Genomic DNA, 26030 nt, shown 5'->3' on the forward strand with positions numbered 1-26030 from the left:
GCGTGACAAAGACACGGGAGCGTCCTGCGCGCGCCTGACGGCACGAGAGGAGAGGGAGGGGTTGGATTAAATACAACAACAAGTAAATACAAATAATAAACAACTAGAGCTACAGACAGCGCGAGGGAAGAAGGAGAGCAGAAAGCCGAGGGAGGAGTGTGTTCCTCATCAGAGCGGAGCGGAGCGGAGCGGCTGTCAGCGCTGTGTGTGTGTGTGTGTGTGTTTACGTGCCGCAGCTGCAGGTTTGGGTCAAAGCCAGGAGCAGAACCAGAGCACGGATTTAACCAGGAGGAGGAGGAGGACATCTTCATCATGATGGTTATAGTGAGAGGAGGTGAGGATTCGTCCTGAGCTCGGGGTGTGTGAGGGCTCGTGTCCTGCTCTGCACCACCAGCAGGACCTGTAGAGGAACCAGGAGAGAAGTCTGGAGGATATTCTGTAGAAGAATCTGGAGTAGGTTCTGTAAAAGAACCTGGAGAGGAACCTGGAGTAGGTTCTGTAAAAGAACCTGGAGAGGAACCTGGAGGAGGTTCTGTAGAAGAACCTGGAGAGGAACTTGGAGGAGGTTCTGAAGAAGAACCTGGAGAGGAACCTGGAGGAGGTCCAGAAGAAGGACCTGGAGGAGATTCTGAAGAAGAACCTGGAGAGGAACTTGGAGGAGGTTCTGTAGAAGAACCTGGAGAAGGTTTTAGAGAAGAACCCGGAGAGGAACCTAGAGGAGGTTCTGGAGAGGAACCTGGAGGAGGTTCTGGAGAAGAACCTGGAGAGGAACCTGGAGGAGGTTCTGGAGAGGAACCTGGAGGAGGTTCTGGAGAAGAACCTGGAGAGGAACCTGGAGAAGAACCTGGAGGAGGTTCTGGAGAGGAACCTGGAGGAGGTTCTGGAAAGGAACCTGGAGGAGGTTCTGTAGAAGACCCTGGACTGGAACGTAGAGGAGCTCCATGATGTTCTCTGTGCGCATTGTGTGTGCGGATTATTACATGTGCAAACCTGTGCAGCTGCTGGATGTGTGTTACTCCCAGTTCAGAGACGCAGAGGTTCACAGGGTTCCTGTGGTGAGGATATTCGGAGCCACACCAGCAGGTAGGTGCATGCGTACGTGTGTGTGTTTGTGAGAGAGAGAGAGAGAGAGAGACATGAGCTTTGGTCCACGTACCCCACAGAGCCCTAGTATACTGGGTGAAGCCCTGCTTGGACGGGGTTAGTTCTTCACTCTGAGGGGTGTGTAACAGAGAGAAACCTCCTGAGGCTCAGATCACAGAGAGCCTCCAGGGGGCGCTCACACTCCTCTCTCGCTCTCTCTCTCTGAGCAGGGTGCAGGTCCTACAGGTCATGTGACCTGCGCAGGTAGTGATGGTAGTGCGCTGATCGTGGTCACGTCCCAAATCACAACGTGAGAGCGTTACAGCATTAAGACACACACACACACACACACACAGAATGTTCCAGGTCCCAGTTAGATGATGCGAGAATTCAAACTCTCTGTGAATATCAAATGACCAACTGTTCAGTTTATACACACACTCTCACACACATACCCTGCTCACCCTGAGAGACTGTGTGTGTGTGTGTGTGAGAGAGAGAGAGAGGTTACTCATCAGAATGTAAACTAGAGTGACGCAGGAGGAAACCTGCACATTTAAATGATTCAATGTTTATTTTGTCCAGATGTTTAATATATTCTCTCTCTCACACACACACACACACACACACACACACACACACACAGATTAATCTTTATTGCATCGGGGGATTACACGGAAAAACAAAGTCCCGTTTTGACTCGAACGGCCCGTTCATTAGCGACATTGCAGTGTGTACTGCACCATCAAAGATATTCATCAACACTGACTCTGTGTGTGTGTATACGCGTACGCGCGTGCTCAGTGACCTCTGACCCCTTGCTGATGTTAAACCCGTCTGTCTCACCACCTGGCTCAGTGCCACCTCTTCAATCACATGCCGCCAGGGACGTGTGTGTGTGTGTGTGTGTGTGTGAGATGCAGACTGCAGTTGCTCGCTCAGACGTATCCGTGGCGATGCATGAGCTGCAGCTGTTGCCAGGCAACCAGCCTGATGATGGGTGCCAGGCTCAGAGAGAGAGAGTGTGTGTGCGTGCGCGTGTGTGAGAGAGAGTGAGACTTGAAGCTCTTGGTCATGGTGAGTTGATTTAAACATATGTAATGACACTGTGTGTGTGTGTGTGTGTGTGTGTGCGCGCGCGCGCGCAGGTCAAAAGACGTGTCTACACGTGCATGGCGTATTCCCGTACGTGTACGTGCCGTACGATGGGTTCGGACAGGAGCCGGAGCGTTACCTGAGACAGGTGGCCTTCAGCATCGACCGCGCCCTCAACGTCAGCATGGGCAACCCCTCCTCACACACACAGCACGTCTTCAAGGTCACGCTCGTCTCCGGCATGTACGTACACACACACACACACACACACACACACGATATGAACTCTGAGAAATTTCTTACATTAAAAAAAAAAAATTCAATCACATTGTTACCAAAACAATTATAAAACATTGATTACATCATGAGGAACATCAATCAAAAAATCTGAATTTATAAACGTGTATAAGTATGAGGGAGTGATGTACAGGTGGTCCTCGACTTATTGTACACAAATAAACACTGTAGTGCACCAGATCCCAATGTTTACAAATATTTCCTTAAATAATGAAGCAAAAGTTGGGGACATGCTGTATGAGGTAAACAATAAGAAAAACAAAAACCCAACAACATCAACAACAACAACTATGTGATAGCGAACTGAACTACATTGAACTCTCTCTCCCTCCCTCTCCCCCTCTCTCTCTCTCCCCCTCCCTTTCTCCCTCCCCCTCTCTCCCCCTCTCTTTCTCTTTCCCTCCCTCTCTCTTCCCCCCTCCCTCTCTCCCCCTCTCCTTCCTCCCCCCCTCTCCCCCCCTCTCCCCCTCTCTCTGCCCCCCTCTTACCCTCCCCCTCTCTCTCTCTCTCCCCTCTCCCCCTCTCTCTGCACCCCTCTCTCCCCCTCTCTCCCTCCCCCTCTCTCTCTCTCTCTCCCCCTCTCTCCCCCACTCCCTCTCTCTCTCTCTCTCTCTCTCTCCCCCTCCCTTTCTCCCTCCCCCTCTCTCCCCCTCTCTTTCTCTTTCCCTCCCTCTCTCTTCCCCCCTCCCTCTCTCTCTCCCCCCTCTCCCCCTCTCTCTCTCGCCCCCTCTCTCTTCCTCTCCTCTCTCCCCCTCTCCCCCCCTCTCTCCCCCCTCTCTTTCTCTTCCCCCCTCCCTCCCTCCCCCCTCCCCCCCCCTCTCTCTCTCTCCCCTCCCCCCCCTCTTTCTCAGGCCGTTCTACGGGTTCCACCCTCAGGAGAAGCCATTTATGAAGATTTACCTCTACAACCCGCAGATGGTTAAAAGGTGTGTGTGTGCGTGTGCGTGTGCGTGTGTGTGTGTGTGTGTGTGTGAGAGAGAGAGAAGCTTTACACCAGTACTAGAGTATGTGTATAAGCCAGGGCTGTAGGAAGCGTTCAACTCATTCACACATCGGGTTCATTCTATATCTTACTATGTTACATTGTGTGTGTGTGTGTGTGTGTGTGTGTGTGTGTGTGTGTGTACAGAGTGTGTGAGCTGCTGCAGGGCGGAGCTGTGATGAATAAGTGTTTCCAGCCTCATGAAGCTCACATCCCGTTCCTGCTGCAGTTCTTCATCGACTTCAACCTGTACGGCATGAACCTCATCCATCTGTCTGCAGTGCGCTTCAGACGCCGCAGCCCAGGTCTCTTACACACACACACACACACACGCTCAGGTTTTACTGTCAGTCTGAGTTCAGTAATTAAACCCTTTTGTGTGTGTGTGTTAGAGCCCGGTGAGCAGTGTGGTCCTCCTGTAGAGGACGCTGAGGTTCTAAAGAGCTCCAGACTGAGCGAGGCTGCGCTGGGAGGGACGTTCGCTCGATGGGACGAGACCCTCTTACCCAGGTCAGGGTTAAAACCACACTGTACACACTGTAACACCGCGACGGATATTTACTCTTTGTCTGTGTGTGTGTGTGTGTGTGTGTGTGGCAGCTCTCTGGTGTTGGAGGACGTGGCGAGGGTGAGTGTGTGTGAGCTGGAGGCCGACGCTGTAGCACCAGACATCCTGAATCGACTGGAGATCGAGAGTAAGCAGATAACGTTTATGTACAGGACACAGGGACATGGAGGAAGTGACTCGGCCACCAACTGAAGTGTGTGTGTGTGTGTGTGTGTGTGTGTGTGTGTAGGTCAGATCGGAAGGAACCCTGGCCTGCAGGCCATCTGGGAAGATGAGAAGCAGAGACGAAGGGAGAGAAACGAGAGCTCGCAGATAGAAACGCCTCAGTCTCAGGGTGAGACACACACATACACACGGAGCTCTGACATGCCAGTAATTTGTCTTCTGATGATATAGGAATGTAATCGAACTGTGTGTGTGTGTGTGTGTGTGTGTGTGTGTGTGTGTGTGTGTATCAGATCGTCCGTGTGTGGAGCCGGTGGAAAGCGAGCGGTTCTTCATGAAGAGGTTAAAGGAGAAGCTGAGAGACAATCAGTTTGATGTGTGAGTTCACACACACAAACACACACATACTAGTCTACAGTTTTAGAGTGTGCGTTCATAAAGTTTACACTGAGGGAAGATATTTAGAGAGACAGACGGATAGTGTGTGTTTGAGGGAGAGACAGACAGACAGTGTTGGAGCCACAGACAGACAGACGGACGGTGTTGGAGCCACAGACAGACAGACGGTGTTGGAGCCACAGACAGACAGACGGTGTTGGAGCCACAGACAGACAGACGGTGTTGGAGCCACAGACAGACAGACGGTGTTGGAGCCACAGACAGACAGACAGACGGTGTTGGAGCCACAGACAGACGGTGTTGGAGCCACAGACAGACAGACAGACGGTGTTGGAGCCACAGACAGACGGTGTTGGAGCCACAGACAGACAGACAGACGGTGTTGGAGCCACAGACAGACAGACAGACGGTGTTGGAGCCACAGACAGACAGACGGTGTTGGAGCCACAGACAGACAGACAGACGGTGTTGGAGCCACAGACAGACAGACTGACGGTGTTGGAGCCACAGACAGACAGACAGACGGTGTTGGAGCCACAGACAGACAGACAGACGGTGTTGGAGCCACAGACAGACAGACAGACAGACAGACGGTGTTGGAGCCACAGACAGACAGACAGCGGTGTTGGAGCCACAGACAGACAGACAGACGGTGTTGGAGCCACAGACAGACAGACAGACGGTGTTGGAGCCACAGACAGACAGACAGACGGTGTTGGAGCCACAGACAGACAGACAGACGGTGTTGGAGCCACAGACAGACAGACAGACGGTGTTGGAGCCACAGACAGACAGACAGACGGTGTTGGAGCCACAGACAGACAGACAGACGGTGTTGGAGCCACAGACAGACAGACAGACGGTGTTGGAGCCACAGACAGACAGACAGACGGTGTTGGAGCCACAGACAGACAGACAGACGGTGTTGGAGCCACAGACAGACAGACAGACGGTGTTGGAGCCACAGACAGACAGACAGACGGTGTTGGAGCCACAGACAGACAGACAGACGGTGTTGGAGCCACAGACAGACAGACAGACGGTGTTGGAGCCACAGACAGACAGTGTTGGAGCCAAAGACAGACAGTGTTGGATGTGTAAGTACATGTGTAAGAATAATTACTTCAGTGTCTCCTGAGCTCTGTTCTCTTTACAGTAATTAGTGTGTGTGTGTGTGTGTGTTGCTCACACAGCTCCATTTTCTCTTTTTTCTTTCTCTGTACTGTTACTCTCAGTCATCAGACTCTGTCTTTATCCACCTCCCACCCCCCCTTTCATCCTCTCTTTCTTCCTTTGTCCCATGTCTTCTCCTGCCGTCCCCACTCTGTCCCCTCTCTGGTTCGGGCTGCGTCTCCATTCTGTGTGAATTAGGTCAAGGCTGATGCAGAGGCCAGAGCTCCACACTTCACGTCCGTAAACATGTTTGTTTTTTCTCACCAGGACACAGAGTGACAATGCAGATGATGATGATGATGATGATGGAGACGACGATGATGATGATGATGATTTTCCTGACCTCTCACTTCACCCTGATGATCTGAGTCCTGACCTGCCGTTGGTACCTGCCAGCCAGGTGGAGGTGCACAAAGAAACACCCACAGGTGAGATAGGTCCACGCTACTGGTGTCAATGATATCAGCGTCAGCTTCTTACACACTCTTGTAATTAACTCCTCTTTCCTTCCTTCCTTCCTTTCTTTCTTTCTCACTAAGACAAACTGTCTGAAGGTAAAGTTGCAGAAGTGGCGGTTGTGGACGAAGAGGCCATTTTGAGCTTGCTGGAGAGCAGTCAGACTTTTTTGCCCATGTCTCAAAAGTCCAACAAGTCCCTTATTCTTGGTACACTGGTGGTCTTTCTTCTTTTTCTCAGAGCATGGAAGTTTGGATTTTGGTTTGAATTTGTGCTCCTTAATATGCTGAACCTTAACAAAGAAGAGATATTGATTTTTTTTATGAGAAAACTTAATAACTTTTATATATACATATGCTCGATTTGCTTTTATTTCCTGGTGTTATAGACTCCAGCCAGGATCAGGAAATGGTGGACTTTCTCGAGAGACTGGCAGATCATCGGTTTCAAAAAGATGTGCCAATTACAGCTCCTCGTCAGGAGCTATCGGGAAGTCTTAGCTGCCCCTACAACAGTGATGAGGAAGAGGCGGTGCCAGAGCTCGAGAAAGAGGAAGCGGAGCTAAGCATGGTGATGTCTCAGAGATGGGATACAGATCTTCCGGAACCGTCGGCTCGGTACGGAATCACAGGTTCTTGGGGGCACCTAAACCTTCCCTTATTGTGATCTGTGTAAGTTCTGAACTGTGACTGGTTTTAATTTTCTTCTCTTTCATTGACAGAGTAAAGGAAGCAGATGAAAGCTCTGGTGAGGAAGAACGCGAGTTATCAGAAGAAGAGATGGACTGGAGTGGAAACAACAGCCTTTTTGGCCACCTGTCTATTCCCCAGCTGGATGGGGCTGCAGATGAGAACAGCGGTGTGTATCAACACCCCCCAAAAACATAAAGTGCACTTGATGCTGTCACTAAATTTGCATTATTTTACAAAGATGATGAACCGCCGCTTTTGCCTTTTTGTCTGCTTTTCCTCTTAGATTCATCGTTATCTGACAAGGGATCCCGAAATCAATCGTCCCTTACAGCTAATAATAAGATGCTGGCCCGGAACAATCATTTCCAGAGTGAAACTGTTCACCTAGAGCCACCTTCCTCAGCGAAAATCCTTCTGGAATGCAAACACCCTGAGCATAGACAGTCCCTCTCGTTTGATAAGGTGGAACCGGCTGACAGTAACTTTCCTGATAAAAGTGAAGAGGCTAGTGAGCCATTAACAGGCCTCAAAGTTATTAAAGACACTCCTTATATACCACCGGTCAAACATCCAATTCTGTCTCAAATTGGTGCTGACAGAGTGGGCGGGCACCCGCTTTACACCAATGAGAACAAAGCTGTGGGTATTAACCAGGCAGATCCAGGCAGTTTGAGTTTCGGTACCTCGAAGCTCTGTCAGAGCCGAAAAAAGTATAGTAGCATCAAAAATGCTGAGAAGAATCACATCTCCATCTTACAGAATCACAGTTTTTCCTTATGTTACTCTGAGCTTACAAATTGCCCCCCTAAGTCTGAGCTGGAGAAAGTTGCAAAAGACTCTATAACAACCTCCCCTCTGCTAAGGACTTTGGAGCAAGCTCCAAGCCCAATAGAAGATCTAGAGTGTCTGGTACCTCAGGAGGTTAAAATGAAGCAGGACAGTGAAGAGGGTGATGTTGGGGAACTTAAGATTAGATATGAAGACTACCAAGAAAACAAAACAGAAAGAAAAATAGTGGCTCAGCAGGAGGCACACTACAAATTCTTTCCCAGTGTTATTCTCTCAAATTGCCTCTCAAGGCCTGTAAAGAAGCAGGTGGGAAGTAAGACAGTTGATGGCGGTGGTAGCTTGGATCATCTAGAGCAAAAAAGGTCAAGAATGAAATTAAGCAAGAAGAAGAACAATTTAGCAAGTCAAAAGAAGACAAGTCTAAATGAAAGTTCCCAAAATGAGGTTTTAGGTTCTACCTCAATCAAGCCACTCCATTCGAACGAGGAACCAGATGAGATAAATGAGATGGAAACTTCTGATCTTGCAAAAGCTCATGATGTAGGAAAAGGTTTAGTGGAAAGTTCTGTTGAGGAATGTTTGACAGACCTTGCTGACAAAATAGATTGCACTGAGGTGTCTAGTTTACCTGGCAGCAAGTATACCTTACGCACAAAACGCAAAATGATGCATTACGACAGTGAGGATGGTGATCACTCAAGCCCTTCTTCTTTTAAACAAGCCTTGGTACATCAAGACAACATTAAAGAAAACTGTTTTCTTACTGGTGGTCGAAAAAAGCGGAAGATGTCTAAAAAAGAGCCACCAGTCATAATTAAGTACATTATAATCAACAGGTTTAAAGGTCAGAAAAATATGTTGGTGAAGATGGCTAAGGTCAAAGGAAATGAGCCTCAAGTAGTACTGACACCAGAAAAGCTTAAGCATTATAATAAACTTGCCCCTCTGAAAGACTTTTGGCCCAAGGTTCCCGAGTCCACAGCTGTCAGATACCCGGTTCCTGAACCAAAGGTAAAAAGACACCCCAAACGGAAGTCCAAGGTCACACCACAGTCAGGGAAACTCTACAGCCTTCCAAAAACAAGTTTTGTAAAAGGCCGCAAGATCTCTAGATCTAAGAAGGTTAAAACCTTATCATTAACAAATCTGCCTGCTCCTAGACCTTGCTATAATGACCTCACGGATGACTACTGCAAGGAGTATTCTGATGTGATGATGGATTTGGGGTATCTCTCTGAGAGAGCGCCCAGTCCCACCGATTCAACCCCGCCTCGATGCTGGTCTCCTACGGACCCGCTTTTGGAGTCAGAGTCTGATGCTTGTTTGATAAACCCCTATAGTGATCCTTGTCTTGCTTTGCCTTTTGAAGGCATGTCCGGAACCCATTATGGCAGTAGAAGCAGGCCATCTAAACCAAGAAAGCTTTCTGGTGCCAGCCCAAAACAAAAAAATAAAACTACTATTAAGCCAGCTGAATGTGTATCTACAATACCTGGAGAAGCACAAACAAAAATCAGCCGTAGAACTTCAAGAAAACCAAAGAAAATTATTGGTAATAATGATGAAACTGATAATAAGAAAGCTGCCCCTCAGAAAACCAAGAGGTCTTACAAGAAGAACCAGATAGAGAGGCTGGAAGGGTCCTCTGTAGTTGTAGGATCTCTAAATAGTTCACCATCACTGTATCCAGCAGATGAAGTTCCACCAACACAAACGCCATCTGATGATTTGACTCCCTATCAGCATCCAAGCTTCACCCGAAATAGTCATCAGGTCAGTAGTGATTCTCAAGCATTACCATGTTCCACTGAACCAAAATCAGAGTTGGTCCAGTCAAGCAATGGAGAGGAGATAGTCATCACTGTCCCTGCTTTACTACAACAAGGTTCTCAGTCTTCTCAGAGTGCTGCTAATCCTTCTGCTGAGAAGACCACTGGATTTCCGTGCTCAGTCATAAAACATAGTAACTCCAGCCCAACGTCCCTCCATGTAAGTGAACACAGGTCCAGTCCATGTGAATTTAAAGCTGATGTGTGTGATGAAAAACAAACTTCTAAAGATATTCATTATTCACAGCAAGAGCCAAAGATACTTGCCAAACCCAGGAGACGTCAGTCCAAAAAGAAGGTAGAAACCCCTGAGATTACGACATCCTTGAATGTGTTAACGCATGGACCTCAAATAGATGTTGCTGAGCCTCAGTCGGTGCCAAAGAATGGAGAGACTCCAGCTCACCCAGAGATGCCTTCTGGCATTGCAGTCTTGAAGGCATTGCTCCAGAGAAGACAGTCCAAGGACGGGCAGTTTTCTCAGGGAGATAAAAGTGTATCTAACACTAAACAAGCTTCTGATGTTGCAAAACCTAGAAGGGCATTTTCAGCGAAGCCAAGAAAGCCCAGAATACCAAGAGCTCCAGTGCCAAAGGAGTTGAAGCCAAGAAGTAGAAAAGGAAAAAAAGGCAAAACAGAAGACAGCATTCGATTAGAAACCCCGGTTTCAGATGGAAGTCCTGTGTTTTTGTCTGATCCTGGTTTCGACAGCTCCTACTCCATTGAAGATAGCTTATCTCCTGAAGTTCCTCATAATTACAGTTTTGACATTAATGCTGTTGGTCAGGCGGACTTTTCCAGTTTGTATTCTGGTAGCCAGTTTGTTTTAACAGACAAGAACTTGCCACAGAAGTTCCTCAGTGATATCAAACAGGAACCAGTGTCCTCTCTGGAATTGGAAAACAAGCAAGCAAAGGTCCTAGATGATGTTGAGAACTGCATGCAAGGATCTGAGAGGCCGGTTAGCCCTGAGCTCTTTGATAGATCCTCTGTTAGAGACCGCAAATGTTTATCAAATGAGTTCAGTCTGTCTCTGCTGGACTCTGAGAGGGTTCTGAGAAACAGAAATTGGGGAAATTCATTGTCCAAAATACATGGGAGTCACTTTCAAGACTTTCACTGTGAGAAGAGTGACCTGTTGTTAGGTCCTGATCACTTTTTACCCCTTACATCTGTCTCCTTTGCTGACAACGGTGTGTCCCCAACTGGAGATTTGCTGGACAGTAGTGAGATTTTCACATCAACAACTCCCAGCAGTTCCCCTCGGTCTATCAGCTCTCTTTCACAAATAAGGGGCAGTCAGGTTCAGAAAACTACAGGAGTTCATATCCTCAAGCCCCTAATGTCTCCTCCTAGTCGGGAGGAGATTCTTTCTACCCTCCTCGAGCTGGAACTTTCAGAGGCCACCTATCAAGAACCGTTCTGTAGTGATCCTTCTGACATACCTTTGCGACCAAGGTAAGTTTTTATATTACGTGTACTAAGTGTGTTTTGTTCATTCCAAATTTTAGATACCTTGAATATAATGTTTAAGAATGTAGGAATAAGCTTTACTTTTTCTCCACACAGAGAGATTGCTGGGCGCAAGCTTATTTTGGAAACACGGTTAGCAAAAGATTTAAAGGAGTTTGTTGGTGGTTTATCACAAGAAGGTCTGCAGTTCTGGAAAACTGCATTCTCTGCCATGACGCGTCCAGGGTCTTCACCTTCCCGTGGCACTGACTCGTTAAACTTGACCAAAGACGAAAAGGAACAGCGCAGTCCGTCACCTACTAGTGATCAGAAGATCATTCTGCTGCCTTGCAGAAGTGCTCCAAGTAGGGAACGTGTACAGCTCTGGCTGCAAGCTAAGAGACAATTTGAGTGCCTTCAGAGTGATCGCAAGAGAAGAATCAGTGCGCAGAATGTCATGCCATACCAGGACAAGATATCACCACACCACAAGGAGTCAGAAGACGATTTGCCTCCTTCCCAGCTGCAGGTTGAGGCACTTGTAAAAGTGTCAGCATTTCAGGCTCTCAGCAAGATCGAGTTAACTTTGCCTCTCAGTATATCTCCGGTAGAGGCAGGCACCTCGAACAGTCCAAAGGAGATAAAATGTGGAACAGGGGCTGAAATCATAGGGGAAGAAAGCAAAGATGAGGTCTCTTTCAAACAGACTCCATCTCCAGACCCTTCCTGCCTGCCACCATGGCAGCAAACATCAGACAAAATGGATCCAGACAAGAAGAAGTCACAATTAGGCATCGGAAAAACCTCCCCCAAACTTGGCAGCTCTGGAGACCCTTTCTCACCAGAAGGTGTTCAACCAAAGCAGTTTCTCAGTCCGTCCCCGTTTTACGTAAAGGACCAGGATGGAGAGAGTTCAAGTCCCTCCCTCCTCCACAGCACCCCCATCCACAGCAGGAGAAGAAGCAAAGGAGTCTGTGAGCTTGATGGCAGTCCTGGATCTGAAGGTAATTTCTTTAACACAGTCTTAATCGAGACCTGCTTAGTACATCTGCTTGAGTAACAAACCAGCTTGAAAGGTAATTTCTATCAAATCGCATTTGATTTAACCAATTTTCCAGATGTGGAGCCAAAATGTCAACGGCTCCAGCGAAGACGAAGCAGCAATCTGAACACGTTACGTAGAGTCTTAATCACCACGCAAATGAAGGTCTGGTGAAAAATCAGCATGGTGACCCAGAATGTTTGGTTTGATTCTGTACCTTTTGTCAGAAATCAATCTTAGTTATGATGTGAATGTTTGCTCCTGTAGAATCAGTTTGCTGGTTTGAATGTACCCAAAGGGGATAACTCTCAGATCGAGGGTCCATCACTGTGCAACTCGTACGGGTTTAAAGTCGGCATGCAGAACCTACAGGAAGCTAAAGCGCTGCACGAGGTAAGGTTGTGGCTTTCATCTCCATGAACAGGCTCAAACGTTCACTAAACAACAAATGAATTCATAAATCTTTGCATAATCACTTTTTTCATGCAAAAACATTTGTTGTTGATGAATGTGTTATTTGGGGTTTGTTTTCATGGCCGTGTTTGTGCAAATTTATGAATAAGACAGTTTTAAAATACAATCAGGATATTTCATGATAGTTAATGAATCACAGTACAATTTGTATCAGCACTGACGTGTCAGGGGTAGCTCAGTGGTTAAGGGATTGGACTACGTTTGGGAAGGTTCTAAGTTCAAATCCCCCGACCACCAAGTTGTCCTTGTTGGGCCCTTGAGTGAGGCCCTTAACCCTCAACTGCTAACCCTACCACTAACCCAGACAATTTGATATTGATTGGACTACACAGCCATACAACACTTGGTTGTTTAACTGATCTCTCTCAGGTGCAGCACTTGACGCTAATGGGTTTGGAGCTGCATGCTCGGACACGCCGCGATCTGGAGCCTGATCCCGAGTTCGACCCCATTTGTGCCTTATTTTATTGCCTGAGCTCAGACAGTCCACTGGCTGGCTCAGAGAAAAGGCAGATAACCGGTGCCGTGGTCATCGATAAAGACTGTCGCTCCGCAGGACAAGGTGAGCGCTCCTGTCATCAATCTCTAAGACTTAACGTGGAAAATTCATGAGGATTTATGTCTTATTTAATCTGGACCTGCAGGCTTGAGGAGCACAGCACCCCTGCTGGTCAGATCTGGTGTTGCGGATCTGCAGGTCATTTACACTGTCGATGAGAAGGAGTTGTTTGAGGAAGTGAGCAAAATGATGAGAACGTAAGAGAACATTACACACATGACGGCGTCCAGAGTGTGAGACGTCCAGTCTTTTAAAAAATGTCCAGTCTTTCATTTGTTCAGTGTTTCTTTAAATGTTTGTGTGTGTGTAGGTATGATCCTGATATTCTGGTTGGTTATGAGGTTCAGATGCACTCCTGGGGTTACCTGTTACAGCGCGCATCAGCGCTCGGCGTCGATCTGTGTCGTCAACTCTCCCGAGTCCCAGGTAGTGTAATGACACACACACTGACAAACCTGACACACACACACACACATACAGTGGTTAATCAATCGGAATGTAGGTCCTACCGTCGCCGCGCTCGGCGGTACCGTTTGGCTTTGTGCGTTTGCTGGCTTTTACCGTTGAGTGGCGCTATATAACTACAGGCTGACGCCTCATGCCTTAGTTCATTCTCTGCTGGATTAATGAGACACAGAGTTTTAGAACTGCACGTAGTAGCGGATAAAATCAAGTAAAACATTGTAGTTAAACAAATTTATAATCACAGAACTAAAATGACGATACAAATGTAGAATTTAAATTAAATTAAATCTTATTAGGATCAAATTTAAACAAAATAAATGTTAACACAGTGAGCCTTTAGATTTTATCACGTATAATTAGAAAAGACGCTTGTAGGGTTTTGTGTCGTCTTATATCTTGTGTTCTTTAAATTTATAGTAGATTTATTAACTAAAATAAATGACCATAAAATTAAAACAGTGTCTGGACGTTCTACTGCGTCAGCTGATGTTGGTCATTCAGCCCCGCTTGTGTTTGTGCGTTATTATAAGAATGAAATGCAGTAGACTGTTATGACCTGTAAACGGGTTCGACCCATGTTTGACGGGCGGCACCATAAAGCACGGACACGAGGCGAGGTCTTACGGGAAAAGGGTCATTTATTTAGGTAAAATGGGGAAGGTAGTGTGGAAGGAGGGAGAAAAGAAAGAATGGGATAAAGGTTGTGCATGTGCAGTTCCGGGGGCTGTGCCACACTGGCATGCGGGCAAACAGCTGACGATAAGTGTTGGTGCGATTGGCAGAACTGAGCACGCGGAGGCAGCGCTCCTGCACGCTCCCTCGTGACGGCGCTTCTCCCGCTGTCGATGGCCGGCGCGAGTTCTCGCTGACGCAAAAACCTAACCACACTTTTCCTCTTCGGCAGCGGGGCTGCGAGGGCGGGCACGGTGCGGGAGTGTAGATGCCGCGGGAGCTCGCGCAGCTCTTTCTCGCGCTGTCCTCAGCGCAGAGATCAAAGGGCGGAATTCTAGTGCCCTGGGCCGCGTCACATCTCCCCACTGACATGCTTCTTTTATATTCTCCATTACATCACGTACTTCCCAGACCTCAGACAAACCTCCGCGCCTTGCTTTTATAATGCGGAGCAAGCCCGAGATCATATTAACGTTAATTATCGGCAGCCGGCACAAATAGGCGGCCCCGTCCCTTTGCTGCCTATTCAGGGAGCCTACGGAGTGAGGGAGTAGTTATAGTAGATTTGGGCGTACACCCATCACACGTGCACGCCGTGGCAGATCATCATAATTGTCCTAAACTTGTATTTCATAAGGTTTTCCGAGCGGTGGTACAGCGCAACGGGGGTCATTATTTACTATTAAACATTAAACGAATTTACAAAACTTAATGCGTGCGATTAAGCGCTGATTCCACGTAGGAAAGTAAAGAAGAGGATCCTGATGCTCAACATTCCGGAGACCAAACCCCATTTAAAATAAATTAACAAATATTGCATGTAAATAACACTAGCCCACGTTTAAAACAGCATTTTATTTAGATTATAAAAAAATAATCCTGCATCTGTTTTAGGTGTTCCAGCTACCACTGTTCTAAAATTCAAATTAAATTAAATCTTATTAGGATCAAATTTAAGCACAATAAATGTTAACACAGTGAGCCTTTAAATTTTATCACTTGTAATTAGAAAAAAAGCGTGTATGGATTTGTGTCATCTTATTTCTTGTGTTCTTTAAATTTATAGTAGATTTATTAACTGAAATAAATGACCATAAAATTAAAACAGTGTTAGGACGTTCTACTGCGTCAGCAGATGTCGGTCTTTCAGCCCCGCTTGTGTTTTTGCGTTATTATAAGAATGAAATGCAGTAGACTGTTATGATTTGTAACGGGTTCGACCCATGTTACTCAAACAACTCAGTTCAGGTGTAAGTAAATGGATAGAAAGTAAATGTCTGTGCTGTTTGGGGGAGGGACGTGCTAATGATTTGGCTCTGTGTGTGTGTGTGTGTGTGTGTGTGTGTGTGTGTGTGTGTGAGAGAGAGGGGTGTCGCGGTCGTTTTCAGTGAAATAAAGGCTCAGCTGAAAAATGTTAGGCACATCAGTCACTTAACCACCAATAAAAGGTATTTGAGTGTTATGATAGTTGTAATATAACAAATGCGCACTGAATACTAAACCTAAACCAGGCACGGAGATTAATGAACCAAGATAGCCCCCATACCCGTTTAAAAAAAAAAACCAAAAAAAAAAAAACCAAAGAATATTATTGTGTATAGACTGATTAAAAACAATGCAATTTATGCTATCATAAGGAAAATAACAAGTTCTTTGATTCCAATGATTAAAAAAGGTAACAATGTCAACTTTAGAATCTAGAATCCAGGAGATTAAAATTACACAAATTGAAATCACTGAAAGTCTCCAGAAGAGCCTCAGATTCAAGAGGTTTTTAAAGTGTGGAGAGGTCCATTACAGTTTCTCTGAATGTATAGGTGAGAACATCCGATTCACACCTGGGGAGGGTGAATAATTTGTATTTGAATGTTGTCTGGCATTGTAAAGCACTATAGTGACACTAAAAGAACAACCCAGGATTAATAGGAATTCTTATACTGCATAAACATTATTTAGCACAAAAAAATTCCTCGCGCTCGGGAAAACTATGCGTGCGGTTGAGCGCTGGTTAGACTATAGGAAATTAAATCGGAGGGGTTTTATTTAGACTATTAAAAAAATAACCTGCGTCTATTTTTAGGCGTGCCAGCTGCCACTTTTTAGTTAGAAGTTTTCAATACAAAGCTTATAATGCCCACATGACATGACGGAATAAGGCACGGCTGGTGATGATTGGGGTTTGTTGGGTTACAGTGGATTTTACTACGCGGTGTGAGTGCAATGGCCATCCGTCTGCTCGCGCTGACTCTGCTCTCCGCGGATGGCCGTACCGCCCCCCTCCCACCTCTCGCTCCTTTGAAGTCCCCGGGGCGCGTTCCATTTGCCCTGCTTGCATGCCGCACTTCCGCGTTGTTGCACGCGCGCTGCATACACAGCGCGTAGTAAAATCCACTTTAACCCAACAAACCCCGAGTATTTTATAGCGCGAGGTGCAAGCCCGGGCAACGATAGCAACGATAGCTCACCAGTCATGTGTAATTCTGCGGTCCCGCTGCTTCGCATGTCTGAAGGGGAGGCCGCCTAACTAGTGAGCGAGGAGCGATATTGATTTGGGCGCACGCCGTGACAGGCTGAAAAAACTGTCAGATTAATGTGCAAAAACTATATAATAAAACTATATAAGACTACATGCCTTTATAAGACTCAACTTTTATTTAAGCGCACTCACAATAACGAAAAAACGTTGTGATTTTGTAAGTGTTGTGATTTTGTAAGTGTTGTAAGCTGCGCTGCTCTGTATTGTTTTTGGTGAACTTGAGCGCGTCAGAAAATGAACGCAAACGTTTTTTTAAATAGTCAGAGTCAGTCTGCTTGCTGTTTTCCCGACGCGTTCATGATCATTAGTCTACTTCTGCCGGTGCGCTCTGGAAAACTCCATGCATGCGGCTGAGCGCTGATTAAAACTATGGAGTAAATTAAAGAGGAGAATTACGATGCCGAATCGAAGTCCTGAGCCCAAACCTCATTTAAATTAAATTAACAAATATTATAAGTAAAAAAACAATAGCCCATGTTTAGAAACCGTTTATAAATTCTTTTTGACATGAGTTGGTCCGGTGTTATGCGCAGAGCGCCGGGAGATTTCCTGAAGCTCAGAAATCACTGGGCATGTTTTCTAAATAGCCGCTATCTTTAATAACTGATGGAGGTTTTGAGCTGTATACACACGCATTCCTGCCTATACAACTCTTAAAACTACACCTGTAACACAATAACAGTAATATTTCAAACATTCTGCAGGCTGATATTTGGAGAAAGGAAAGAATAATGAATAAACCAGTTGTTGGGTCAAAATAACCCAACCAGGTGTTCATTTGTAAACTACATCTCATATGATCCAACATGAGCAACCCAACAATGTGTTTAAAGTACCTGAAATAATCCAGAACTTAAATAACAATAAACCGATACAGAGATACGCTGTATAACGGTCAATGTTGTATTTACGGCAACGAGCGAAAATGTCACTTTGCGCCACCTGGCGGCCATTTTACGAATTACTTTGAAATGCAACTGATTTATTTTGGCCGCTGACATTTTTACGCGGCGGTGAGCGCGACGGTAATAACCATTCCAATTGATCAACTACTGTATACTCAGCAAAAAAAGAAGCTGCTTGAAGTACTGCAGTGCATCTCCTCCTCATGGACTGCCTATTGCGGACAGTCTGAGCACTGATGGAGGGATTGTGTGTTCCTGGTGTGACTCGGGCAGTTGTTGTGGCCATCCTGTACCTGTCACGCGGGTGTGATATTCGGATGTACCCATCCTGTGCGGGTGTTGTTACACGTGGTCTTCCACCGCGAGGATGATCAGCCGTCCTTCCTGTCTCCCCGTAGCGCCGTCTTAGGCGTCTTACGGTGCGGACATGGCGATTTATCGCCCCAGACACATCAGCGGTCCTCATGCCTCCCTGCAGCATGCCTAATGCACATTCATGCAGATGAGCAGGGACCCTGGGCATCTTTCTTTGGGTGTTTTTCACAGTCGGTAGACAAGTCTCTTTAGTGTCCTGCGTTTTTAGAACTGTGACCTTAAATGCCTACTTTCTGTAAGCTGTTAAGGTCTTAACGACCATTCCACAGGTGCATGTTAATTAATTGGTTGTGGTTAATTGAACATGCATGGAAAACATTGTTTAAACCCTTTACAATGAAGATCTGTAAAGTTATTTGGATTTTTACAACATTATTGTTGAAATACACAGTCCTGAAAAAGGGACGTTTCTTTTTTTGCTGAGTATATATGTGCAGTGGATTATGGGTATTGCAGGTCCATTTTCTCCTCCTCAGATGATACGAAGGGGAGCCGCTTCACTGAGGACAAAGACGAGTACGGCAGTGAGGTAATGTCAGAGATCCACATCGTTGGACGCATCACCATCAACCTGTGGAGGATCATGAAGACTGAGGTCATCTCTCAGACACACACACACACACACACAGGAATAAAAGACTCATAATTTTTATTATTATACACATTACAACAGAAGTTTGTGTTGATGATGTGTGTGTGTGTGTGTGTGTGTGTGTGTGTGTGTGTGTGTTACAGGCAGCTCTGAATAACTACACCTTTGAGAATGTGGCGTTTCACCTGCTGCATCAGCGCTTCCCTCTGTACACACACCGCACACTCTCAGACTGGTTCGACCACAACACACACCTGTACAGGTGAGAACACACACACACACACACAAACAAACACAGTTTGAGATGCCGGTGAGGTGTACATAACAATGATTTACTGTGTGTGTGTGTGTGTGTGTGTGTGTGTGTGTCAGGTGGAAAGTGGTGGACCACTACATGAGCCGTGTGTGTGGTGTGATGCAGCTCCTGAAGCAGCGGGATGTTGTGGGTCGCACCAGCGAGTTTGCACGAGTGTTTGGGATTCAGTTCTATCACGTCCTTACACGAGGCTCCCAGGTACAAACACACACACACACACACACACACACACACGTACAAGTCAGTTTTTCCACATTGTGTTATGTTACAGTCTTATTCCAAAATGGATTGAATTCATTATTTTCTTCTAAGTTCTAAAACAATACCCCATAATGACAATGTGAAAGAAATTACTTTGAAATCTTTTATTTATTATTATTATTTATTAAAATAAATTTGTAATCACATGTACATAAGTATTTACACCCTTTGCCATGAATTAATCTCAGATGCCTTCTGTCTCCTCTGATCATCTTTGAGTTGTTTCTACAACTCGACTGAAGTCCACCTCAGAACACCTCAATCCCACCTTGTCTGTAGACCTCAGAGACAGGATTGTATCGAGGGACAGGTCTGGGGAAGGAAACAGAAACATTTCTGCAGCATTTAAGGTCCAGATGAGCAAAGTGGCATCATCCATAAATGGGAGAAGTTTGGAACCACCAGGACTGTTGTTAGAGTGGGCCGTCCGGGCAAAGTGAACGACTGGGGAGAAGGGCCTTCAGGGAAGTGACCAAGAACCCAATGTGACTCTGAAAGATCTCCAGGAGAGTGGAGAACCTTTCAGAAGAATAAACATCTTGTAGCATCATACTCAAAAAGACTTGAGGCTGTTATTGGTTCCAAAGGTGCTTCAAGGTGCTTTCTCATGTTCTGAGAATCCTTCAGGTGCCTTTTGGCAAACTCCAGGTGCCTGTCATGTGCCTTTTACTGAGAAGTGGCTTCCATCTGGCCACTCTAGGAAAAGTCCTGGTGGTGCCAGTTTTGTCTGTTGGTACCAGTTTTGTGCAAGTGTCTCCGCTAGACTCTGAGAGGGTTTTGAGAAACTTTAACTGGGGCAGTTCATTGGCCAAAATGCATGGGAGTCACTTTTAAAACTTTCACTGTGAGAAGAGTGACCTGGTCACCTCCCTGACTAAGGCCTTTCTCCCTCAGTCGCTCACTTTAGCCAGGCGGCCCGCTCAAGGAAGAGTCCTGGATGATGGAGGCCACTTTGCCCATCTGGACCTTCAATGCTGCAGAAGTGTTTCTGTTCCCTTCCCCAGACTTGTGCCTCGATACAATACCGTCTCAGAGGTCTACAGACAATTCCTTGGATTTCATGGCTTGATTTGTGCTCTGACATGCACTGGTAACTGTGGGACCTCGTATATAGACACGTGTGTGTCTCTCCAAATCATGTCCCCCCACCGGTGGATTCCAGTCGAGTTGTAGAAACATCTCAAAGATGATCAGTGGAGACAGGACGCACCTGGGCTCAAGTTTAAGTATCATGGCAAAGGGTGTGAATACTCATATACAGTACATGTAATTTTATTTTTTTCATAAAATTTGCAAAGATTTCAAAAACACTTCTTTCGCGTTGTCATTATGGGGTATTGTTTGTAGAATTGAATCTTTTTTTTTTTAAATAAAGCTGTAAGTCCGGAGCTTTATCCTCATTCTTTCTCCCCACCTCAGTACCGTGTCGAGTCGATGATGCTGCGCATCGCTAAGCCTCTGAACTTCATCGCGGTGAGCCCGAGCGCTTCCCAGCGAGCTCAGCAGAGGGCGTCTCAGGTCATCCCGCTGGTGCTGGAGCCCGAGTCGCGATTCTACAGTAACTCTGTGCTGGTGCTGGACTTCCAGTCGCTCTATCCCTCCGTCATCATCGCCTACAACTACTGCTACTCAACCTGCCTGGGCCACGCCCACAGCCTGGGAACGTGAGCTGCCTCTACTGCTACACCTCCTCCGTTCCTCTGCTTCTTCTCCTCTTTTTATTTTTATTATTCCTTGTGCTTTTCTTTTCATATTTGTGAACAACAGAAAATGTTTAGCATAAAAACTTCATGCTAACCCCCCACACCCCTCCCCCCCACAGGTCTGATGAGTTCAGGTTCGGCTGTACGTCTCTGCGTGTACCTCCTGATCTTCTCTATCAGCTCCGCAATGACATCAACATCTCTCCTAATGGAGTCGTCTTTGTTAAAGTACATAACACACACACACACACACACATATAGTAATGTACACAGATATGTTTATTCAGGTGTGTGTGTGTGTGTGTGTGTGTGTGTGTAGGCGTCAGTGCGTAAAGGCCTGCTCCCGCGGATGTTGGAGGAGATTCTACACACACGCTTCATGGTGAAGGCGGCGATGAAGTCATACGGTGGCGATGAGGCTTTGCTCCGCCTCCTGGATGCTCGCCAGCTCGGTCTCAAGCTCATCGCTAACGTCACCTTCGGCTACACCGACGCTAACTTCTCCGGGCGCATGCCTAGTGTGGAGGTAAAGGGTGTATATATATATATATATATATATATATATATATATATATACACACACACACACACACACACACACACACACACACACACACACACACACACACTTTACATTAATTTTTAAATAACAAATTATATGAAATAAATCCTGCAGCTGGGAGAGAGCATCGTACACAAGGCCAGAGAGACACTGGAGAGAGCCATCAAACTCGTCAACGACACCAAGAAGTGGGGGGCTCGAGTCGTGTACGGGGACACAGACAGGTGAGCGCGCACACACGCACACACACACACACAGCCAGAAAGGTGATGGTGTTAAGTGAAATTTGATCTCCCCCCCAGTATGTTTGTGCTGTTAAAGGGAGCGACTAAGGAGCAGGCGTTTAAGATCGGCAGTGAAATCGCTGAAGCCGTGACGGCCACCAACCCCAAACCAATCAAACTCAAATTCGAGAAGGTAAAACACACACACACTCACCTGAACTACTGTAAAGTCAAGTTAAATACATTTGTTGTGAAATAGTAATGACGTGTGTGTGTGTGTGTGTGTGTAGGTCTACCTGCCGTGTGTGTTACAGACTAAGAAGCGCTACGTGGGCTACATGTACGAGTCCATGGATCAGAAGGACCCTGTGTTTGACGCTAAGGGCATTGAGACCGTACGCCGTGACGGCTGTCCTGCTGTTGCCAAGGTAACCTGTTAATTCCATTTTGTTTGTATACCGCTTTTAACATCATTCATTGTCGCAAAGCAGCTTTACACCATCAAAGAAAATTATGGAAATGTGTATGAAATGTTAGAAAATGTGTATGAATCAGAACGATCAGATTGTCCCCCATTCTGAGAGAAAAACTCACTGAGATGGTAATAGGAAGAAACCTTGAGAGGAACCAGACTCAACAGGGAACCCATCCTCATCTGGGTGATAACGGATAGCAGGGATTGATCTGCACTCATACTGTGTGTTAGGAGGCTGGAGGTTTACTTTAACAGGAGATGTGGAGAAGTTCATATGGAGTCCAGTTGGTTATTGGAGGCTCAGGTAGACTGTAGGAAACTCCAGTCCTGAACTATCGAGTGACTGTAGTCACAAGTCCTCAGAGAACAGCTGTCTGTATCAGCCGAGGACAGGACCAGACAGTCACCAGACAGTTCACACAGGACATCTAGGTGACGAGATACCAGGACGAGTCAGACAGGTCCAGAGGGGATCCGGATCACTGTCAGCTCAGGAGAGATGCGTATAGTGAGAGAGGGAGAGGGGAAAAACAGAGAGGAGTAAAGGGAGAAGAGGAGAGAGCAGAAGAGAGGAAGAAATAACAGTTAGGTATGGTCACAGTCACACAATGTATAATGTGAATGTATATTTAGTGCAGAGTGCAAGCAGAGACTCCGGCAGGACTAATTATGACTAACACAGACATGAGGGCTCCCTGAGATGTAAAGCAACCAATCACCTCACCGTCAGCAAACCTGAGTGATCAATGAGAGTGAGGAAGACAGCATCCAAACATACCAGTTCACCATAATACTCTACGTCCATGAGTCCCCCAGATCTGCTCCTTTACCTAAGGCTAATCTATTTATAAAAATGCTTGGCTAAATAAATAGGTTTTTAGCCTGGACTTAAACACTGAGACTGTGTCTGAGTCCCGAACACTATTTGGAAGACTATTCCATAATTCCACTTTTGGGCTTTGTAAAAGCTTTGCCCCCTGCTTTAGTTTTCTTTATACGATGTACCAACAAACAACCTGCACCTTTTAATTAAACACTGAGGTCGAGTAACATAAGTATATTTGAGTACTGTACCCGATGACTGCGCTGTAGTAAATATCCACAGCCCCACCTGTCAGTCTACACACTAGGTGGTTACACCCCCCCTCCCACCCCCCCTCTGTGTGTGTGTGTAGATCCTGGAGCGCTCGGTGAAGCTGCTGTTTGAGACGAGGGACATTTCCCTGGTGAAGCAGTATGTCCAGAGACAGTGTGTGAAGGTTCTGGAGGGCAGAGCCAGCGTGCAGGACCTGACCTTTGCTAAAGAGTACCGTGGCAGCGCCTCCTACAGGCCCGGAGCCTGCGTCCCTGCGCTCGAGCTCACCAGGTGAACGACCATCATACTCTCGTCACTGTTTGTCAGTTCCATGAACCGTTCTTTAGTTCCTGGTCAGTACGGTTCCACAGTGCGGTGCTAATCATTCTCACACACACATACTTTCTCTCTCAGGAGGATGATGGCGTACGACCGGCGTTTGGAGCCGCGGGTCGGCGAGCGCGTGCCGTACGTCATCGTGTACGGTTCTCCCGGCGTTCCTCTGATCCAGCTGGTGCGGCGCCCCCTGGAGGTCCTGCAGGATCCTGCGCTGCGCCTCAACGCTGCCTACTACATCACCAAACAGATCCTCCCTCCTGTCGCTCGCATCTTCAGCCTGATCGGAGTCGATGTGTTCAGCTGGTACCACACCCTGCCCCGGGTGAGGCGCCCCCGAGTGTGTGTGTGTGTGTTACCTGCCTTGTAATTTAAACGTTTTCTGACATGAACTAATGCACGTCTTTGTACTGTGTGTGTGTGTAGGTTCAGAAGTGGTCCTCCTGTCCAGCAGGTGGCGCTGTAGGGGATGAGCCCCTGAGGAAGGGGACGATCTCTCAGTACTTCACCACGCTGCACTGCCCGGTGTGTGACGAGCTCACTCAGCTGGGAGTGTGTGAGCGCTGCAGGGCTGAACCTCAGCGCGTCGCCGTCACGCTGCACCACAACCTCCGAGTCTGGGAGCAACAGCACCACCAGCTCCTAAAGGTCAGAGGTCAACTGTACTGCTTTTTATCCCTGACATTCAGAGAACTTCTGTGGGGGGGGTTGTGTGTGTGTTATTTAGAAAAAAGCCACTGATACTGATGTTCTGTCTCTCTCTCTGTAGGTGTGTATGAGCTGCAGCGGTAGTGCAGACAGACAGGCCGTTTGTGTCTCTCTCGACTGCCCCGTGTTGTATAAACTGTCCCGGGTGAACAGACAGCTCCACAACGCCCCCTACCTGCGACAGCTACTGCAACAAATCTAACACCACCTGTCTGTCTGTCCCTATATCTGTCTGTCTGTCTCTTTTTCAGTTAATGTGGTGCTACAGTGTCAGTGTTAGTATTATTCAGTATAAACGGTGCTGTGTGTGTGTGTGTGTGTGTGTGTGTGTGCGCGTGTGTTGCAGTGGTGCTTTATAAATCAGATCAGATTCAAGATGCTGCTTTTTTTTGGGATTCTGACATTTTGCGTGTGTGAGTGAGAGTTTATGGCGCGCGCCGTCCAATCGGAGACGTCTCAGCAGCTACAGGCCCCGCCCCTTGTGTGAACACTGGAGTTATGCTGGACGAGAACTGAGGAAAAAAACAAAACCTTTAAGTTTCAGTTCTTTCTTCTCTCGTTTCGTTCTGTTTGTCTTTACTTTTCTGTGGTGATGTCATGGCGGTGATGATGCGAGCGGTTCATGATCACGCTTATAAAAGTCTTAAAACTCTAACGCGGAGTCGAGTTCCGATCGAGACTCCGCCCTCAGTGTTAATCATTTAAAGTGTGTGTGAATAAACACTACGCGGTGATGAGACGATCGTCCGCTCAGTCGCCATCAGGACATCCCGCTCAGGAAGAGGACATGTTTATAAACAGAGACGAACACAACCCCCCCACCCACCCCCCTTCAGGTCACCCGGCTTTTAAGGGTCCTGTATTTTGGATGTATTTGATACAGTATTAAACGCCAACATTTCATAAAAATGGCTGAACGTGTGAATGAACCGTAAAGGGGAAGCTGAAGGAACCGAATCACAAACGTGTGATGTTTCACAGCTTCCTGTTTCGGAGGTTGTTCGTGTCGTTGGCGTGGTTTTATGGAGTAAACACTAATAACTGCGTTTTTAAAGGAGACGTTTCTATGCTTTGTGTAAATCGAACCTGAATGTGTTAGCGGAGTGTGTATAAATAAAAAACGAAAAGTGTGTGTATCTGTAAACTTGTACAAAGCTTGTGCGTTTTTTAAAGTTGTTGAGGTAAGGCTGGAAAAAAAAAAAAAACAGAATGAATTAAATGTGACTTATTCAGAGACCGGGTGGATTATTACTCACTTCTCTATGACAAACTGTTTATTTTATTTAAATATGAGTTTCTGTAGATTTTATTTGTTTATTATTATGTTAATGTTCATGAAAGAGTTCTGATATACACCATACCACACTATACTACACTAAACCACACTATACTACACAACGCTACACCATACCACACCATAATATACCATGCCACACTATACTACACCATACCATACCATACTGCACTATACCACACCATACTACACTATAATACGCCATACTGCACTATACCACTCTATACTACACCATACCACACCAAACTGCACTATACCCCGCCATACTACACTATACCAGACTTTACCACACCATACTACACCATACCACACTATACTACTCCATACATCCACCATACTGCACTATACCACACCATACTACACTATACTACTTTATACCACACCATACTGCACTATACCACTCTATACTGTACCACACTATACTAGACTATACCACACCATACTACATTATACCACACTATACTACACCATACCAC

At 46.5% G+C, this 26030-nt stretch overlaps 1 protein-coding gene across 2 annotated transcripts; it reads left to right on the forward strand.

Moving 5' to 3' along the window:
• Window positions 1-632: 632 nt before the first annotated feature.
• rev3l (REV3 like, DNA directed polymerase zeta catalytic subunit) lies at window positions 633-25494 on the forward strand. Of its 2 annotated transcripts, XM_053476402.1 has the most exons (33): window positions 633-1083; window positions 2232-2421; window positions 3327-3401; window positions 3605-3762; window positions 3850-3967; window positions 4058-4152; window positions 4255-4359; window positions 4484-4568; window positions 6030-6190; window positions 6302-6427; window positions 6607-6835; window positions 6940-7076; window positions 7194-9688; window positions 9776-10986; window positions 11098-11984; window positions 12099-12187; window positions 12290-12415; window positions 12866-13058; window positions 13141-13252; window positions 13366-13481; window positions 18485-18603; window positions 18744-18862; window positions 18973-19114; window positions 20597-20841; window positions 21000-21108; window positions 21200-21406; window positions 21557-21666; window positions 21745-21859; window positions 21957-22094; window positions 23317-23507; window positions 23631-23877; window positions 23979-24200; window positions 24322-25494. In XM_053476402.1, exons 1-33 carry the CDS (start codon window positions 942-944, stop codon window positions 24460-24462), a joined length of 8955 nt encoding a protein of 2984 aa, XP_053332377.1. In that variant the 5' UTR covers window positions 633-941; the 3' UTR covers window positions 24463-25494. The 2 variants fall into 2 exon arrangements, with proteins under 2 accessions (XP_053332377.1, XP_053332376.1); XM_053476401.1 differs by having other exon boundaries at window positions 7194-10986.
• Window positions 25495-26030: the final 536 nt, after the last annotated feature.

Source organism: Clarias gariepinus, chromosome 2 (genome assembly GCF_024256425.1).
Source record: "Clarias gariepinus isolate MV-2021 ecotype Netherlands chromosome 2, CGAR_prim_01v2, whole genome shotgun sequence".
Classification (NCBI taxonomy): domain Eukaryota; kingdom Metazoa; phylum Chordata; class Actinopteri; order Siluriformes; family Clariidae; genus Clarias; species Clarias gariepinus.